Raw genomic sequence first — 20,208 nt, 5'->3', positions numbered from 1 at the left:
TCTTATTGACTTCAAATTTCACCATCTGCAGTGAACCCTGAGTCTCTGGATTACTAGTCCAGTGACAATATCACTCCACTACTGCCTCCCCAATCCTCCTGAAGGTGGCCAATTAAGAGGCTGCCTCTGGGTCCTCCTTCCAATTAAGGTTGACTGGTGGGTGTTCCTGAGGCTGCAGGTCCAACCAGAGGGTCTGTAACCTTGGAAGATCAGCAAACCTGGCACTGCAGGATGAGGAGTGCATGGACACCTCTATCTTGAGGCACCCTTTGAGGAGCTCTTCAGTTTATTAAATAAACATTGGCTACAGCTGCCAGGCCACTCCTGCGGAGGAGAAACTCCTCCACAGGATGTCTGCTGGCCGCAGCTGTGGCTCACTGATTGCTCTGACCCCTGTGAGGAGGGGGTTTAAACAAGGATGTGGCACAGGTCCATAGGCCAGTTGCCAGCAAGCTGCTTTAAGGGGCCAGCCAGTTTTGGCCCTCAATGGGGAGGCCCATCCACTGCCGGGAAGATTCCAGTCAGGCCACAAATGGGCAGTTAATCATACAGGTTGACCAACCTCTGCTGGCAGGCAGGTAGCCTCTGTTGTTGCTGACCCAGCTCCAGTGAGATGATCAGGAGATGAGAACATCTTGGGCTGCTGAGCTGAAGCATGTTTCTCTGAAACTGCTCCCTTGGCCCATCCCCTACCTTGAAGCCCTCCCAAACTGGCCCAGGAAGCTTCCGGCAATAGAAAGTAAATAAAGCTGATGGAAACCAGCTATCTTATGCAGGGGGCTAAGGCACTCTGTCATTCTAGACTCATAGTAAGAAGTTTAACAACACCAGGTTAAAGTCCAACAGGTTTATTTGGTAGCAAAAGCCACACAAGCTTTCGGAGCTCTAAGCCCCTTCTTCAGGTGAGTGGGAATTCTGTTCACAAACAGAGCTTATAAAGACACAGACTCAATTTACATGAATAATGGTTGGAATGCGAATACTTACAACTAATCAAGTCTTTAAGAAACAAAACAATGTGAGTGGAGAGAGCATCAAGACAGGCTAAAAAGATGTGTATTGTCTCCAGACAAGACAGCCAGTGAAACTCTGCAGGTCCACGCAACTGTGGGAGTTACAAATAGTGTGACATGAACCCAATATCCCGGTTGAGGCCGTCCTCGTGTGTGTGGAACTTGGCTATCAGTTTCTGCTCAGCGACTCTGCGCTGTCGTGTGTCGCGAAGGCCGCCTTGGAGAACGCTTACCCGAATATCAGAGGCCGAATGCCCGTGACCGCTGAAGTGCTCCCCAACAGGAAGAGAACAGTCTTGCCTGGTGATTCCTGTTGGGAAGCACTTCAGCGGTCACGGGCATTCGGCCTCTGATATTCGGGTAAGCGTTCTCCAAGGCGGCCTTCGCGACACACGACAGCGCAGAGTCGCTGAGCAGAAACTGATAGCCAAGTTCCGCACACACGAGGACGGCCTCAACCGGGATATTGGGTTCATGTCACACTATTTGTAACTCCCACAGTTGCGTGGACCTGCAGAGTTTCACTGGCTGTCTTGTCTGGAGACAATACACATCTTTTTAGCCTGTCTTGATGCTCTCTCCACTCCCATTGTTTTGTTTCTTAAAGACTTGATTAGTTGTAAGTATTCGCATTCCAACCATTATTCATGTAAATTGAGTCTGTGTCTTTATAAGCTCTGTTTGTGAACAGAATTCCCACTCACCTGAAGAAGGGGCTTAGAGCTCCGAAAGCTTGTGTGGCTTTTGCTACCAAATAAACCTGTTGGACTTTAACCTGGTGTTGTTAAACTTCTTACTGTGTTTACCCCAGTCCAACGCCGGCATCTCCACATCATTCTAGACTCATCACAGAGAATGTGTCCCTGGGGAACTGTAATTGACATGGGTCGGTTGTCAAAGGTGCCAACTGTGCAGTGATCATCCGCATTTGATCTTTTGTTTAGGCAAAACGGTCCTTACAGCTCATCTAGGGTATTACAACTAGAACTCGTTTTTCCTTTTTGTTTGGGTTTAAAAATTATTTTACCTAATGCTACCTAAGGATACTATTTACAATATTTAGATGTTCCTAAATTTTAGCTGTTGCAGAAAACAATTTTGATCATTCCAGAAGCTCCTAACAGTGCAAAGACAAGACAAATCCTATACTGCTACCACCCTGCATAGGATACAGGACAAGGTTAATTTTATCCATTTCTCAACTGCTTCTTTGACATCCAAGTTTCCAGCTGTTTAGCATATGACTGACTGGATGAATATGCATATATTCATTAAGTAATACCATCTACCTTGAATCAGAGGGTATTGTCTTTGGCGGATTGATTGGATTGATGCTGGAACATATAGTAAAGTCGATCCTCACTAATTTTACACTATTTGGCGCCATAGACTTTGGAGAATGCAGAATAATCAAGTGATAGATTAAATTCCTGGCAGAGTCCTCATTTTTTCAACTAATATACAACCTGTGTGCATAATCATTTCCACCCATTCTTTCCAGGCAACTCTTCAAAGGTGTAGTTTTAGACGAGGAGCCAGTCTGTTAAATGGCTAGATCTCAGTTTAGCTTCAGATCAAAAGGAACTGGTAGAATATTGCAGATTTTGGGCATTGTTTGGTACAAGAGAAAGGACCGCCTATTTATAATGTCACATTGATCTCATGTGCATGCTCATGTTTTTTGCAAATCATCTGCTGGACTATATTTCTATGGTATGTGGAGGATGGGTACTATTCGAAGCACGTAAGCACATTTATAGGACCATAGCTGATCTGACTGTGGTCTCAGCTGCACTTTTCTATCGATCCCCCCCATACCCTTTGACTCAGGTAGGAGCAACACTTTCCAGTGACGGAAATCACTGGGCGGGTGGGTAGGTGAGAGAAGAGTGTGGAAACAAGTGGACAGGGAGGAAAATTTGTTTGCACGATGCCCATTTTGATTTGATTTGAATTCTGACATCCTTCATTGATATTGAGGGATGGTGTGCAGGCCATGCCCCAGTTATCGATTGAGAACTATTGATATGTTTTGGTGCCAACTTAGACATCTGGAAAAAACAGTCTGGCAAGCCTAACAGGCTTACATATCCAAATAATAATAAATCCAGGCACTAAGTTGAGAAGTTCAGCTTTGGGACCTATGGGACTTTTAATCCCTTGAAAGGCGTCTTTTGAAGTAGTTGCTTATCAACCATTTTCCTTTAGTCATGTATCTCTAAAGTCCAATAGGGGTTTGGCAGAGGTGAACATAAAACGACGCGATGCGAACAAAGTTCTTCCCCTAGAAATCACTGCTGTGATTTGAACTTGAGTACCCAGAACAACTTTGCTGATGAATTTCTTCAAATTAGCACCTTCAGTTAGGACACCCAGTAATAGATGGCAATCTCTTTTGCTATCCTTAGTTAATAAGGCCCACTACAGGTATAGTACTGCAATATAGTATTTTGAGAAGCTGAGTTACAGAGAGAGATTGAATAGGTTGGGACCTTATTCCCTGGAGCGTAAAAGATTGAGGGGAGATTTGATAGAGGTGTATAAGATTTTGATGGGTATAGATAGAGTGAATGCAAGCAGGCTTTTTCCGCTGAGGCTTGGGGAGAAAAAAACCAGAGGGCATGGGTAAGGGTGAAAGGAGAAAAGTTTAAAGGGAAAATTAGGGGGGGCTTCTACACGCAGAGAGTGGTGGGAGTGTGGAATGAGCTGCCGGATAAAGTGGTAAATGCGGGGTCACTTTTAACATTTAAGAAAAACTTGGACAGGTTCATGGATGAGAGGGGTGTGGAGGGATATGGTCCAAGTGCAGGTCAGTGGGACTAGGCAAAAAAAATGGTTCGGCACAGACAAGAAGGGCCAAAAGGCCTGTTTCTGAGTTGTAATTTTCTATGGTTCTATGATATATTTGTGCCTTCCATCATACTTAAGTAGTATTAAAATGTTGCCTTTAAAGAGCTATGATGCAGACATTTGAATTAGGCTAAAATCTGGGGCATGAAGGAAGTGCTTAATATTATTTTTAGTGTATGGTGGAGTGCTGCGTTGCTTGCTTCACTTAGGACACTTACCACTATGGCATGACCATATTTGCAATGGTGTTATGTAATATGCTTTTTACTGAGCCTACCTAAGTCAAAGGGTATAGAGGGATCGATAGGAAAGTGCAGTTGAGGCCACAGTCAGATCAGCTATGGTCCTATAAATGTTGGAGCAGGCTAAAGGGACCATGTGGTCTACTTCTGCTCCTAATTTGTATGCTCCAATAGGTAATAGAATTTAGTGCAAGATTATGCACTATATCAATAAATTTGGCAGTGCTAGCAATTTTGTTTTTATCTTTTTCTGAAGTCTATTGCCGAATGATGAAACACTTTTCTCCCTCAGTCCACTTGGTGGTCTTGTGGTACAGCTCTTCTACACAAATACTTTTAAGAGATTTATTTTTGAAGTCAGAAATAAATTATTTATGTGGGCAAGTATAGTAACTGCATCTCACCAGTTAAAATCCAGTCGTGAACCTCTGGGTAAGAAAGAATATCAACATTGAAGTGATGGAGGAAAGTGCAAGAAATCACTAAAGTTTCAGCTATTAACGCAAAGCATAAAAGGAGCTCAGTCTTCAATTAGTGCAGACTGCCATTCCAACAACAACTTGCATTTATATTGTGCCTTTAAAGAATGTCCTGTGGTGTTTCACAGAAATATAATTGGATGAATAAAATTACACTGTGCCAAAGAACAAGATATTAGGACATCTTGCTCAAAGGGATAGGTTTTAAGGAACATCTTGGGTTTTAAGGACCAGAGAGAGGGAGGAGGAGTTTAAAGAGATAATTCAAATGGTTAGGACCTAGACAGGCGAAGGCCAGAGGGGGATTTGAGCCTGAAGATGGTCATTTTCATTTTCAATCTATATGGAGTGGTCAGGTGTGGAGGTAATAGCAGGGATGAGGACCATCAATAGATGGGCTGAGGCAGGGACTGAGATGGGCAAAACTACAGAAGTGGAAGGAGCGAGTCTTGATGATGGGGCTGGAAGCTCAGCTCATGGTCAGCTAAAATGCTGAGGTTGCAGATGCTCTGGTTCAGCCTGAGTTGGGGTTGGTGAGGAGCACGGAACCCGTGACAAGGGCTTGGAATTTTGGACAGATGCTGAAGATCATGGTTTCAATCTTCCCAATGTTTAATGGAAGGAAATCTCTGCACATCCAGTATTAGTTGTCCAACAAACAGAGACAAGTCCGAGATATTGGAGGAGTTGAAGGAGGTGGTGGTGAAGTAGGCTGTTGTAAATGTGCAAATGGAAATTTTTCAGATGATGCTCCTTAGGAGCAGAATGTTGGTATAAAATAGTCCACCCCAATCCCACTGTGTTCCCCTTTCCCCATTATCCCTTTATATTCATCTTGCATTTAAATGATATTGCATGAACCCTCAGTAGACACTGAGGTTAAATATTCCATGCTCTGATAACCTCAGTGGGAAAATATTCTTCTAACCTTTCCTTTTATAATTCCTAAATCAATGTCCCTTATCTACTGATTTATCATGTTTCGTCCTCTGGAATAATGCGCTAACTTTAAAAAAAACCCACTTCAGTGATTGTTGAGTGGAAACAGAGGTTAGAGCTTTTTAATTGCCTGTTTCTTTAATTTTGTCAAGCATATTTCTCCTCCCACATCCCAGCTCCATTTCTATTTTTAAAATTAAATGAATTTTTGAAAGCAATATGCAAGATCCCCTGTGAAAATGTTACTGGTTTCAATAGGTGTGATTTTATAGCAGAACTTTGGCATATATTCTACCTGTGACCTTATCAAAATTTAAAAGCAAGCTTTAAGAAGCCACAGCAACAACTTGTACAGCGCCTTTAATGTACTGATACATCCCAAGGTGCTTCACAGGAACATTATAAAACATCATAAAGGAATGACACCGAGCCACATTATTAGACAGATGACCAAAATCTTGATCAAAGATGTAGCTTTTGAGAAATGTCTTAAAGCAGGGGAATGAGGTGGAGAGGCTGACTGATGCAAGGTGGGAATCCCAGGCAGCCAAAGAATGTCCTGTGGCCACAAATAGTGGAGCAATTATAATTGGAAATGCACAAGAGGTCATAATACAGAAGTGCAGAAGTATCGAAGGGTTGTGATTTGGAGAAGCTTACAGAGATAGGGAGGGTCAAGGCTGTGAGAGTTGGTATGAATATGAGGTCTGAAACCTATCTTGGGTCAAATGTGACATCAAGGTTGCAAACCAGCTGACTTAATCTCAGACTGTTGCCAGGAGAGGGGTGGAATCGGTAGCCAGGAGACGGAGTTCGAAGTGGCAGCCAAAAACAGTGGCTTCAGTGTTCCAATATTTAATTCGAATAAATTCTGCTCATCCAGAACTCGAGGTTGGAAAAGGAGGTGGCTAGGATGGAGCTAGATGTCATTAACACACATGCAAAAACTTAACTCCGTTCTTTTAGATGATATCTCCAAAAAGCAGCATTTGATAAAAAATAGGAGGGAGGTCTGTTGGAAGGTGGGGTGTGGGGCAAGGATTGATCTTTGGGGGTACCAGAGATAATGGTGCGGGAGCAGAAAGGGAAGCCATTGCAAGAGATTCTCTACCAAAAATTAGATAAGAGTCTAAGCTATCTTGTTTTGTTAAAGAGGTTAAGCAAAATGTCTGGAGTATGTTTATCTTTTCCTTTTTTATAGTGCAATAACTGAACTGTTCAGGACTTTAGCACAAAGTAACTTTGGAACAAAGTAGCTTATTACAGCTTGAAATACGAGCTAATTCGCTTCTTAATGCCCTGTATAAACAGGAACTGCGTGGAGATGATGCCAGGTGACCTCTACAGTTAAAGCAGCATTTCTTAGGCAAACTGGTTTAACTCTCTGGAGTACTGGGTTAACTCTGTAAATCAGATGTAAATCAGGAAATGGAAGGGAGAAAGGAACTCGGGAAAATTACAGTCACCAGGGGGAAATGGTATTAAGCAAATTGGTGGATCTGCAAGCTGACAAATCCTCTGGACTTCACTCTGATGTCTTGAAAGAAGTGGCTAATGAGATAGTTGATACATTGGTTTTAATTTTCCAAAATTACCTAGGTTCAGGAAGGTTCCATTAGATTGGAAGATACCAAATGTAACTCCCTTATTCAAAAAGGGAGGGGGATAGAAAGCAGGAAACTATGGGCCAGTTTGTCAAACATCTATCATTCGGAAAATGTTAAAAGTAATTCTTAGAGATCTTACCGCAAGGCAATTGGGAGAATTCAAGGCAATTAGGCAGAGTCAACATGGTTTTGTGAAAGAAAAATTATGTTTAACCATTTTATTGGAGTTTTTTAAAGGATTCACATGTGCTGAGAATAAAGGAGAATAGGTGGATGTACTGTACTTAAATTTCCAGAAGCATTTGATGAGGTGCCAAAATAAAGGGTATTGTGGAAAATAAAAGCTCCTGGTTTAACCAATTTAGCGGAATTCTTGAAAGGAGTCATATGTGCTATAGATAAAGGTGGATGCACTGTACTTGGATTTCCAGAAGGTATTTGATTAGGTGCCAGATCAAAGGTTATTGCGGAAAATAACATCTCATGGTGTAGGGGGTAATATATCAGCAAAAATTGAAGGTTTGCTAGCTAACAGGAAACAGAATGGGTCTTTCTCTGGTTGGCAGAACATGACAAGTGGAGTGCCACAAGAATCAGTGCTGAGGCCTCAACTTTTTACCATTTACATAAATGACTCGGATGAAGGGACTTGAAAAGATGGTTGTTAAATTTGCTGAATAAAAAAGCTTCTTATCTCAATGATGAGAGATTGCAAAGCTCTGAGGTGCAGAAGGATCTGGGTGAACTAGCGCATGAATCACAAAAAGTTAGTATACAGGTAAGACAAGTAATTAAGAAAGCTAATAGAATGTCATCGTATATTGTTGGGGGGAATGAATTACTAAAGTAGGGAGGTTATGCTTCAGTTATACAGGGCATTGGTGAGGCCACATTTGAAGTACTATATACAATATTGGTCTCCTTATTTAAGGAAAGATGTAAATGTGTTAGAAGCAGTTAAGAAAGTTTACTAGAGTAATACCAGGAATGGATGGGTTGTCTTATAAGGAAAGCTTGTTCTAGAGGTTAGGTTTGTATCCACTAGAGTTTAGAAGAGCAAGAGGCGACTTGATCAAAACCTTTAAGATCCTGAGGGGTATTGATAGGGTGGATTTGGAGAGGATGTTTCTTGTCAGAGAATCTAGAACTAGGGGTCACTTTAAAAATAAGGAGTTGCTCATTTAAAACAGAGATGTGGAGAAACTTTTCTCTGAGGGTCATGAGTCTCTCGAACTCTCTTGCTCAAAAGGCGGTGAAAGCAGAGTATTTGAGTATTTTTAAGGCAGAGCTGGATAGATTCTTGATTCTTGATTAACAAGGGAGTGAAAGGTTATCAGGGATAGGTAGGAATGTGGAGTTCAAGTTACAATCAGATCAGGCTTGAAGGGCCGAGTGACCACCTCCTGCTCCTAATTCACATGTTCATATGTAACTTTCTGGAGTACTAGGTTTCCCAGCCAACTTTCAAAATACTTGTTTTAATCGTGAACCAGCTATTGATTTACAACTCTGAATGTGCTAAACATAAGAAAGTGATAAAAAATCTATACTCATTAAATGTTTTGCAGTTTCTGACTTATGTTGTATTATGAGGATTCCAATTGGGAATTACATCGTGCTAACAGTAACACACCAGACTGTACCAACTTTACAGTATATGCAATAGCAGAAAACGTTATGTAGAATGGCTATTTTGCATCTACAATACAAAATTATCCAAGAAGAGCATAGTTGAAGCACTCTGATGCCATTAGTATGAACAGCAAATACTAGTCAAAATAGAGTTTGAAAAATAAAATTTTGGGCATTGTTGGTTAGGCAAGCATTGTTGCCTATCCCTAATTGCTCTTGAGAAGATAGTGAGCCACCTTCTTGAATCGCTCTTCATTATACCTATATCAGCAATACTGTTGGGGAGGCAGTTCCAGAATTTTTTGACCCAGAGACAGTGAAGGAAGGGTGATATATTTTGTAATGACTTCAATCAGGCCATTGAGGTTGGCCTATTGGAATATGAACCCTCTGATTAAGGAGTCAATTGATGGGCCAATTGGGGAATCTGCCTTTTGTTTAACCGGGAGTCAGTTCCTCTGGGACTCCTGAGGGTTAACTGCTAGTACTCTGTGTACTGTTGTTGGAATTGTAAATAAAGGGATTTTGGTGAAGGGACTTCTGCCTCCAAAGACTTATTACATATTTCCAAGTCAGAATGGTGTGTGGCTTGAGGGGAACTAGCAGGTGGTGGTGTTCAATGCAGCTGCTGCCTTTTTCCTCAATGTAGGTGGCAGAGATTGCGTTTTTGGGAGATGTTGTTGAAGCAGCTTGGATGAGTTGCTGCAGTGCATCTTGTAGATGGCACACACTGCTGCCACTGTCCATCATGGTTGTAGGGAGTGAATATTTAAGGTGATGGATGCAGTGCCAATCAAACAGGCTGCTTTTTCTTGGATGATGTCAAACTTCTGGTGTTGTAGTATTTGCCATCCAAGCAAATGGAGAGTATTACATCACACTCCTGACTTGCACCTTGTAAGTGGTGAACAGACGTTGGGGAGTCAGGAGATAAGTTACTCACCACAGCATTCCTAGCCTCTGACCTGCTCTTGTAGCCATGGTATTTATGTGGCTGGCCCAATTAAGTTTCTGATAAATATTAAACCAGGATGTTGATAGTGGTGGATTCAGCTTTGGTAATGCCATTAAATGTCAAAGAGACATGTTTAGATTCTCTCTTGTTGGAGATATTCATTGTCAGTTGTGTGGCATGAATGTTACTGGCTCTTAACAGTCCAAGCTTGAATGTTGTCCAGGTCTTGCTGAATAAGGATATGGACTGCTCAGTACCTGAGAAGTTGTGAATGGTGCTGTACATTTTACAATCATCGGGGAACATCCCTACTTCTGATCTTCTGTTGGAGGGAAGGTCAAGGATGAAGAACTGAAGTTGTTTGGGCCTATGGCACTACCCTGAGGAACTCCTGCAGCAACATCCAAGGACTGAGATGGTTGACCTCCAACGACAGCAACCATCATCCTTTGTCCTGGGTATGACCCAACCAATAGAGAGGTTTCCCTGATTCCATTAACTTCAATTTTGCCAGGGTTCCTTGTCATGATTTTTGTGAACAGGATGTGCCTGGGCAATTTTTCACATTGTCAGGTTGTTTCCAGTGTTGTAGCCATATTGGAACAGCTTGGCTAGGGTTGCGAATTGTTCTGGAGCACATGCCTTTAGTATTGCTGTCAGAATGTTGTTGGGGCCCATAGTCGGGGTAGTATCCAGTGTCTCTCTGTTTTTGATATCACTTGGAATGAATTTAATTGGCTGATGACTGGCCTCTGTAATGCTGGGGACCTCAGGAGGAGTCGAGATGGATCATCCACTTGGCACTTCTGGCTGAAGATGCTTCAGCCATGGCCTTTGCACTGGTGTACTGGACTTCCCCTTCATTGAGGATGGGGATATTTGTAGATCCACCTCCTCCAGCTATTTAATAATCCAACACATTTCGCAACTGGATGTGGTAGAACTGCACAGCTCTGATCTGATCCATTGGTTGTTGGATCCCTTAGCTGCCTCTGTTTGGCATGCAAGTAGTCCTGTACTGTAGCTGCACTCGATTAACATCTGATTTTCAGATATGCCTGGTGTTGCTTCCAGCATGATCCCGCATTCTTTATTGAACCAGGATTGATCCCCGGCTTGATGGTAATAGTAAAGTGCAGGATATGCTAGGCCATGAGGCTGCAGATTATGGTTGAATGCAATTCTGCTGCTGCTGCTGATGGCCCACTGGACCCAGTTTTGAGTTGCTACATCTGTTTGAAATCGATCCCACTTATCAAGGTGGTAGTGCTACACAACACTCTGAAGGGTATCATCAATGTGGGGACATCCTTTCCAGAAGGACTGTGTGGTGGTTACTTTTACCAGTACTTTCATGGACAATTTCATTGGTGAGGATGAAGTCAAGGAAGTTTTTCCGTCCTGTTGGTTCCCGCACCAGATGTCTAGCAGCTATACCCTTCAGGACTCTGCTAATGCTTTCAGCAGTAGTAGTACTACTGTTACAATCTCAGCTGATGTTACTACTGGGCAGTCAGGTCCCAGAATGGGATCCTGGCTCAATAGACTGTAACTTTTACTTTTTTGTCTAGAGCCATGAATGAAGAGAGTCACCAGACTGCCAATTATCATTAACAAAAGAATAAAACACTTATTAAGCATTAAAAGATTAACTATAAAGCAATACTCCTTCACCCCTACCTATATCTTCACAGATATACACAAATTTTTAAGGATAACACAAGTTGCAGAATACAGTCCGTATAAACTAATAGGCCAACTGTAGTCGGACACACCACACTAAAACCAAAATTTATATAATGTTCCTGATGTAGGAAAGAAACTTCAGAGATTTACAGATTAGAGAGCACTAAGGACACTGAATGACACAGGGACAAAGTCACGGGGACAAAGTATGTTTAAATGGAGTTTAGGGATAGGGCTGAGGGCAGTTGGAAAGAGAAATCGCTGGTAATTCTGGAAACCAATGTTTTGCAGAGCAGTTCCAAAGGACATAGGAATGGTGATTGAAAACTGGCCAACGCCACTGTTATCAAAGAAGACTTGGACTAAGAAGTAAATTAATGTCATGGGGAGTGAAAACAGGAGAATGGGGCTGCAGGGTTCAGTGAGGTAGGGTGAGGTGAGGCCATGTGTACATTTGGTAAGAGTCATAGTAATGGAATTTTGAGTCCTCGAATAGATAAGGTCACCGCTGCATTCTGGATGAACTGTAGTTCTTGTGTACTGGAAGTGAGGAGGTCAGCTAGGAGAACCTTCAAAAAAACTTGGCCTTGAGGTGAGCATAACATAAAACCATACTTTTGGACAGTTACAGAATGTTGTGATATAGCTGTAGGAACTTGGAGATTTTTTAACTTGCACTTTCATCGATCATAGAAACCCGACAGTACAGAAAGAGGCCATTCGGCCCCTCGAGTCTGCACCGACCACAATCCCACCCAGGCCCTACCCCATATCCTTACATATTTTACCCACTAATCCCTCTAACCTACGCATCTCAGGACACTAAGGGGCAATTTTAGCATGGCCAGTCAACCTAACCCACACATCTTTGGACTGTGTATTCTAAGGATGTGTATTCTAAGTGTCGGTATCTCTTATGGTGTTCCCACTCAACCCAATAATGTTTATCTGATGTTGAAGGAGGAAGGATATACATTCTAGCATTTGTTGGAGCATTCTAAGATTGTTAAAGGCACTGTATAAATGCAACTATATAAATGCAAATGCGTTTTTTCTATCCACATTTTTCCTCCTTTTCAAGAACTTTGAATAGCTTACAAGAGGGCTAATTTCTCATAGATATTGTACTGAAAGTTGCATAACTATTGTGGACTACTCCTGTATCTGTGAGCTTTAAGGGAATTGTGTGGGGATGTGGAACTTGGAATACCACAAGTCAATTGATTGTGCTCTGATTGTTCAGTAGATAGGTATTGTTAAAAAATTGGCTTGGCTTCCCAACCGACAAAGCTTTTACAAACATTCAGTTAGAATTATAGAATCTCTACAGTGCAGAAGGAGGCCATTCAACCCATTGAGCCTGCACTGACAACAATTCCACCCGGGCCCACACAGACACGGGGAGAACATGCAAATTCCACACAGACAGTCACCCAAGGCCGAAATTGAACCCTGGGTCCCTGGCGCTGCGAGCTAACCACTGTGCCGCCAGTGATTTCAGAAATGCAAGTCTGCCTTCTTTTGGAGTATATTAGCTCACTAAAGTACAGCAGCCAGGATAATAGATATTTCTTCCAACAGCACTTGGAAGAGCAGATCTCTTGCACAGTGGAAACTTGTAGTAATTTTATGATCAACTGTTTGCTGGAGATGTTTAACTTTCTTGTGCCAAGCAAGTGGCCAGGCTTCTAAACTCACTGAGCTTTTTGATAGTTGACCCAGTTTATTCAGCAAGTGATATTCAATTACTTAATTCATAGGTATGTCACCTGACTGTCCTTGAGAGTAGAAATAGCAGAAATGGGCTGGTACCGGAAATAAGTAATCCTTTTGGAGCTTGGGAATTTTTCAGTTTGGAACTGATCTTAAACAGGAATCTCTGAGGAGCTGTTTTGAAGCAACATTTCTGACAACAGTAAAAAGACCTTTTATAAAGGCCTTCCTGGATCTCCTGTGGTGTTACAATAATGATGTGGAGATGCCGGCGTTGGACTGGGGTAAACACAGTAAGAAGTTTAACAACACCAGGTTAAAGTCCAACAGGTTTATTTGGTAGCAAAAGCCACACAAGCTTTCGAGGCTCTGAGCCCCTTCTTCAGGTGAGTGGGAATTCTGTTCACAAACAGAACTTATAAGACACAGACTCAATTTACATGAATAATGGTTGGAATGCGAATACTTACAACTAATCCAGTCTTTAAGAAACAAAACAATGGGAGTGGAGAGAGCATCAAGACAGGCTAAAAAGATGTGTATCTTTTTAGCACATCTTTTTAGCCTGTCTTGATGCTCTCTCCACTCCCATTGTTTTGTTTCTTAAAGACTGGATTAGTTGTAAGTATTCGCATTCCAACCATTATTCATGTAAATTGAGTCTGTGTCTTATAAGTTCTGTTTGTGAACAGAATTCCCACTCACCTGAAGAAGGGGCTCAGAGCCTCGAAAGCTTGTGTGGCTTTTGCTACCAAATAAACCTGTTGGACTTTAACCTGGTGTTGTTAAACTTCTTACTGTGTTACAATAAGCACAAGGTAGGGTGTGGATGTAGTAAAGATATCAGGCCAGTTGGTAAGAGGAAGCATTTGAGGTTTTCAGTGAAGGAAAGGATGTGAGCTACAACAAGGGTCTATTTTCAGAATGTCAGTGGAGATTGTTTTAAATATTTGGACTTGCTTTCATATTACTCACAGAAAGATGAATCATGCACAGTGTACCTGAGGTATTTGTTTTGTAGCAGTAGCCATGAAAGTAAATGCAATGAAGATCAATCTGAATTATGTACTTGCTGTTTAATTGATAGTACGACTTGTCTGGAATAATCTTGCCTACTGTACAGTTGTGATTACTGAATTACATCATGTAGACTAACCAAAATGTTGATGAAGGTCTCTTGTGGGAGGGTCTTGCAATCTGACATGCTTTTACGTATTACTATTTCTTAGTTTCAGAACTTCGAAAACTTTTTGAAGCTGGCCAAAAATCCACTGTGGAAATGAACAGGTATTGAGGGAATTTTAATAACGTTTAAGTTTGGATGGAATAACTAAAATGCCAATAAATGGATTACACTTTAACTTATAAATAAATGCACTGTTGGTATCATTGAGCAGTTCAGAGTGTTTCTGTATTCCACTAGTTTTCTTTGTGGATTATTTTCTGAAACTGTTTTGATAGGCAACGGCATTTTCAACTCTGAAACTATTCTGTGCAGGAAAGAAAGAATTGCAAGACGTTTGGAAGGAATTGGAGGTGACACACAGCCAGTGTTGTTACAGAATTGCCGCGAATTAGTCACTCATCGCCTGCTAGAAGAAGATACTCCTAGATACACGCGAGCTTCTGATGCTTGCAGCCCACCCCTAGGTAAGAGTGTTTTAAGAATTATGTCCAATGAGATCCATTGCTCAAAACATTTCCCACCTTGTATAGAAACTCTAACATTTCCCATTGAAGGTGATTTTTAAAAAAAAGTAATTTTAGTTTTTCTTATGCTTTAAGATTACAATAGAATCCCTACAGTGCCGAAGAGGCCATTCAGCCCATTGAGCCTGCACCGACTCTCTGACAAAGCATTTTACCCAGGCCCTATCCCCATGACCTCACACATTTCTATCCATAGCCAAGCCACCTAACCCGCACATCTTTAGACTGCGGGAAGAACCCGGAGCACCCGGAGGAAACCCACGCAGACACACGGAGAAGGTGCAAATTCCAGACAGACAGTGACCTGAGGCTGGAATTGAACTCGGGTCCTTGGAGCTATGAGGCAGCAGTGTTAACCGCAACGCCACCATGTCTACCTTTGTGTTTTGGCATCCAAATTCTATAACTTCTTTTAAAGAAGTACAAGCATTTTCTTCTGACAATCTTATATTGAAAATAACAAAAATAGTCTTCTCATACGCATATCATAGAAACCCTACAGTGCAGAAGGAGGCCATTCGGCCCATCGAGTCTGCACCGACCACAATCCCACCCAGGCCCTACCCCCACATATTTTACCCGCTAATCCCTCTAACCTACATATCCCAGGACTCTAAGGGGCAATTTTTAACCTGGCCAATCAACCTAACCCGCACATCTTTGGATTGTGGGAGGAAACCAGAGCACCCGGAGGAAACCCACGCAGACACGAGGAGAATGTGCAAACTCCACACAGACAGTGACCCGAGCCGGGAATCGAACCCGGGACCCTGGAGCTGTGAAGCAGCAGTGCTAACCACTGTGCTACCGTGCCGCATACATAGAAATTAACTCCCCTTTTCTCCTCCTAGAATGTTATACGTTTCTGAAGTAAGTTCTGAATGATGTTTAATTGATGATAAAATTGGCGTGTGGATCATGTATTTGTTTTAAAATGCTATCAACTTTACAAACAAATTACCGTTGATCTAACTTAATCTTCCGATTATTCAAGTTACAGTTTTCCCAACTCAACACTGAGTTCAACAACATTAGACGGTGTACTTTCCCCTCCTTCTTGACTCCCTCATTTTGTTTTCTGTTGTTCGGTTCCCCTGGCTTGTCCCAACACAACTCCACCCCACATGGCCACTGCCCCTTGTTCTTCACTTATGCTCCCACTAAGCCCTGACTTCTGTTCTCCTATTAACACATCTTGCTATCCTACCTTAGCAACAATTAATGCTCTTCAGTTCCTTTGTCTTATCTCCAATCTTTGTCAATCTCTCCTTAGCTCTGACCAGTCACTGACTTTCCATTCTGCCTCAGCCCCCCTCCCTCCAAGTGTATAATTCACCACGTTTCTATCTTTTTTCAGTTCTGTAGAAGGGTAATATGGACTTGAAACGTTAACTGTGTTCTCTCTCCACAGATGCTGCCAGACTTGCTGAGTTTATCCAGCATTTTCTGTTTTTATTTTGGAATGGACATCCCCTTGCACGCTGCCAAATTTTACTCTCCATTTAAGTCAGTGGAGTGTACATTGGGCACCTAACCCAATGGGTGATTTGAGATAAAATGCAGGCTGGAATATGTCTTGGCTGAACATATCTGCCACTATATTGAGAGTAGATACTAGATCACTGAAGAAAGATGTCCAGAATGAATATTGTAGGCAGTTTAGAGAGATTTCCAGTAGGAACGGTCATTTTAGGGGTGTTAAACTACACTAAAATAGACTTGGTTAAGATGGATGTTTGTGGTTATAATGGAGAGGACTTTTTGGAATACAGTGTTGACAGACACACATGAATGTTCAACAGTAAGAGAACCCAGCAGGAATGTTCATGAGCCTCTACTGGGAATAAGCATTCAAAAGGACACGTTATTAAAGTTGGTGGACCCAAAACATTGTTAAAAAATTTGCCAGGCCCAGAGGGAATGCACCCTGGACTAGAATTCTGAAAGAGGTTGGGGAAGAGTCAAAGAGCCACTAACCATAATTTCCCAAAAATCTTTAGAAACAGATGACTGCAGGATGCTACATATTACATTCTTGCTCAGGACAGGAGGAAAAGGGCTAAATAAAACATTAGTGAATACATGGAAAGAGCACAGCGAACTTTCACAGGTTTTAGATGTTGTAGTTATGAAGAAAAACCCAAAACTTTTTCTTTAAAAAATCTTTAAACCTTGAGTTTAACAAGAAAAGAGGTTAGTTCTATTATGCTTCAATTGATCCAAGTAAAAGTAAAATACACACCGACTTGCACGCAAACTCACATAAATAAGTAAATAAATACGCATGACAAAATGGTAAGGATAGGTTGGACAAATTAGGGTCCGTTTTAAGAAAAGGATAAAAGAGTTTTTCTGCAGAGAGAGCTGTGGAATTAAGTTATTTCTTAAAAGTCTCTATCTACTGCCCATGGAGAGAGTCACCGATAGCTGACAGGACCTAAAGCTTGTAGAGAGAGGGGCAGGAGGGATACCAATTTAATTTCTTGGTTCTTTATACAATTTTGCAGGGAAAGCCTGCGTTTAAAACATGCAGAGGGCTGGCTTGTTGTGCGACCTCGCCTCCAACTGCCAGTAATTCAAGCATGGTTGTGTAGTCCAATTGTATTAAATTAGCTAGTGTCTGGAGAGCTGTCTTCAATCAGGATCCCATTGTCCAAGCAATTAGCCTTTATTCCCCCTTCTCCAACAGTTGAATACCTCAGATGATTGTCACAGGTGCCTTGTTGATGAAGCAAGAGATGTGGAGTGCCTCATTTGCCTCAGGCAGTCATTGTCTTTGGTCAGTTTTGCAGACTTGCTGTCTTCACCCCAATGGGGATGGAATGTGGAAGGTATAATAATGCAAATGAGGTGGCCGTCTTGACAACGAACTCAAGTCACTCTTTAGTTTGTTTTTTAGAAGGTCAATTTCATGTTTCCAGTTTGATTAAAAATCATTTTTTGGCATAAGGAATATCTTCATGACAATATTTTCAAAATTATGAAAGGCTTTGAGAGGAAAACAGTGAAATATTTCCAGGGGGAAAACTTAAATTATATTTCCACAAACAAAATCATTAGAATGTGGAATGCTTTCCCATAAGAAACAATTGAGGCAAAGTCTGTAACATCACTCAGTTTGGAATTATGTAAATAATTTGAAAAGGAAGAACAGAAAAAATCCCAGGGAAATGTTTCAAAGTGGATGGCCCCAGATGAAGAGTTTAATGGGACATATGGCTGCCTTCTGTGCTGTGATTTCTAGAAGTCTATTTTGAGTACCGTAGGGTATTTGATCAAAGTAGCAGTGTAAGTGAATCGGTGTTTACCTTGCGTCACCCGACTGCCCTTTTTTAAAATAATGTATTGGACTTTACCAAGTAGTTGCAGAGAGTAATATTATTTTAGTATGCATCAGCAGATCCATGTGGTGATTTATGTAACAAGCTATGGGGAAGCACCAAGTAGAGGTCAGGTATCTCTCCACAGTAGAAGAATTGAAACACAACTGTGACCATTTGTAGAGTGGTGTTGTACGAAGCCCACGACCAGATTACCTTTCATGCTGAAACGGTATGTGAGATTTGGAGGTCACGGGATGAAAGAAAAGGGAAGTATTAACAATTTAAATGTTCTTTTTTCCAGTTAGAAGATCAAATAAGGAGGGCTTGGAGCATCATCTGACTGAAGATTCCCCTTCAGAAAGGCAGTCGAGACCTAGATGCCGAGGAGAAGTTAAACACATGGATACTGAGTCTCCTTATGTTGTTGGAATGGACACTGAAGCTTTAGATGCGAAAGCAGAGCGAATAGCAAAGTATAAGGCTGAAAGAAGGAGACAGCTGGCTGAGAAATATGGAATCGCCTTAGACTCTGAACCAGATGGGCGTACTGCAGCCAAATACCCAAGAGCACGAAAGGAGAGTGACCTAACTGAAAAAGTGCCATCTCAATCGGAAAAAGATTATAGCAGTGACTTGATTAAATTGCACAGTTCCAGGGATGCAATGGTTAGGGAACCACGGACTCTATCACCTCGTGAACGTAAAGAAAGTTTCTCGCCGGATGGAAATGATCTCACAGAGAGAGAAACTTTATTGAACAAAGAAAATCACAAAAAAGTCCTTGAAACAAGTGCCAAAGGAAGAATTTTGGGCCAGTCATACATTCAAGAAACTTCAGCGAACTCCAAGGATTCCACTGTGAGTGATGTGCCAGGCTCCCCACCATCTCCTCAGAGGGTTTCACTTACATCACCAAAGCAGTTCTCAGAATCGTTTAATTCAGTTAATGAGCAATCCCAAAATTTGCAGAATAAACAAGGGTAAGAACACGTTTATGAAATGTACTTATCTCAAATTAACCTTCCTTTAATCAGATCACCAATAGTCTTTGAATTTGCTTAACTACAGCCTCTCAGACTTATTAACCATTGCTATGTGCACACTTCAAATGTTCAGATCATGGAGCTTTGGTATTTTACTGACTCCCTGATGGGCGCGATTACCTTTGGCATGGATGGGGAAATAAATTGGATCAGTTAATTACTATTCATCAGAATTAAATGAAAACTTCTAGTAATGTACTTCAGAAGTTCTGGAATATTTATATCGCATTTCAAAGGGTTATATCACAGCAGTGTCACCAAAATGGCAATATCCACAACTTTAAGGTAAAATGCTTAATGTAAGGTTACATTCTTTTTGTTTCTAAATGAGTATTCTCGTTTAATTTGTGAGGTGCACGAGCTCCATGTTCAATATTCTAATTTGCCCCTGATGACAGAAATCACTCACTTTAAACAGAGCACTTATGTGATAAATGTTTGCTTTTCAGTTCAGTTTGGGGGAATGTGGTCAAGTGCTGTTTGATTCACCAAAAGATTTGATGCAATTAGCTGTCATTTTGGTGAAATCCCAATAAGCGTGTTTGGTTCATGCATTTCAAACCTAATATTCCCTGTGTTACTCATGCAATGCAATTTAGATTCAGGTCAGTCTATTATTAATAGAAATTGAAAAAGTCTAGTTATCTGGCAGCAATTATCAGTGCTGTGCACATGTTTGGGATTTTAACCATGCCAACAACAACATTCGGCACTTTTCTGTGTTGCAACAGAGTGACTGGCAAAGCAAATTTACATCCAGGAGTTCATTATCCAATTTAACTCATTTAATTGTTGTTTTATTCAATAAATTCTAAACAAGATGTTAAGGCGAAAGATAAACTATATAAATTGTCCAATATCCCCTTGAATGTTCTCTTTGAACATATTTTTAGTGCAACGTATATATTTAATGTTAATAAAATTAGAATATGCTGTAGTAAAATATTTTTGTTGCCTATTTTACTTTAGTTAATGCATAATGGTTAACATTGGCTCCCGCTCCCCCTCCCCCTCCC

General features: G+C 41.3%; 1 protein-coding gene across 1 annotated transcript in view; it reads left to right on the top strand.

Moving 5' to 3' along the window:
* svila (supervillin a) overlaps positions 1–20,208 on the top strand; it is a 256,345-nt gene that overhangs the window by 80,168 nt on the left and 155,969 nt on the right. Inside the window, exons 4-6 of the mRNA XM_078233529.1 lie at positions 14,346–14,403; positions 14,615–14,766; positions 18,451–19,129. Coding sequence (XP_078089655.1) covers positions 14,346–14,403; positions 14,615–14,766; positions 18,451–19,129 — 889 coding nt within the window. The remainder of the gene's footprint in view (positions 1–14,345; positions 14,404–14,614; positions 14,767–18,450; positions 19,130–20,208) is intronic.

Source organism: Mustelus asterias, chromosome 2 (assembly GCF_964213995.1).
Source record: "Mustelus asterias chromosome 2, sMusAst1.hap1.1, whole genome shotgun sequence".
In the NCBI taxonomy this organism is placed as follows: domain Eukaryota; kingdom Metazoa; phylum Chordata; class Chondrichthyes; order Carcharhiniformes; family Triakidae; genus Mustelus; species Mustelus asterias.
The sequence above is the reverse complement of the archived record's forward strand: the minus strand, read 5'-3'. Positions and strand labels throughout refer to the sequence as shown.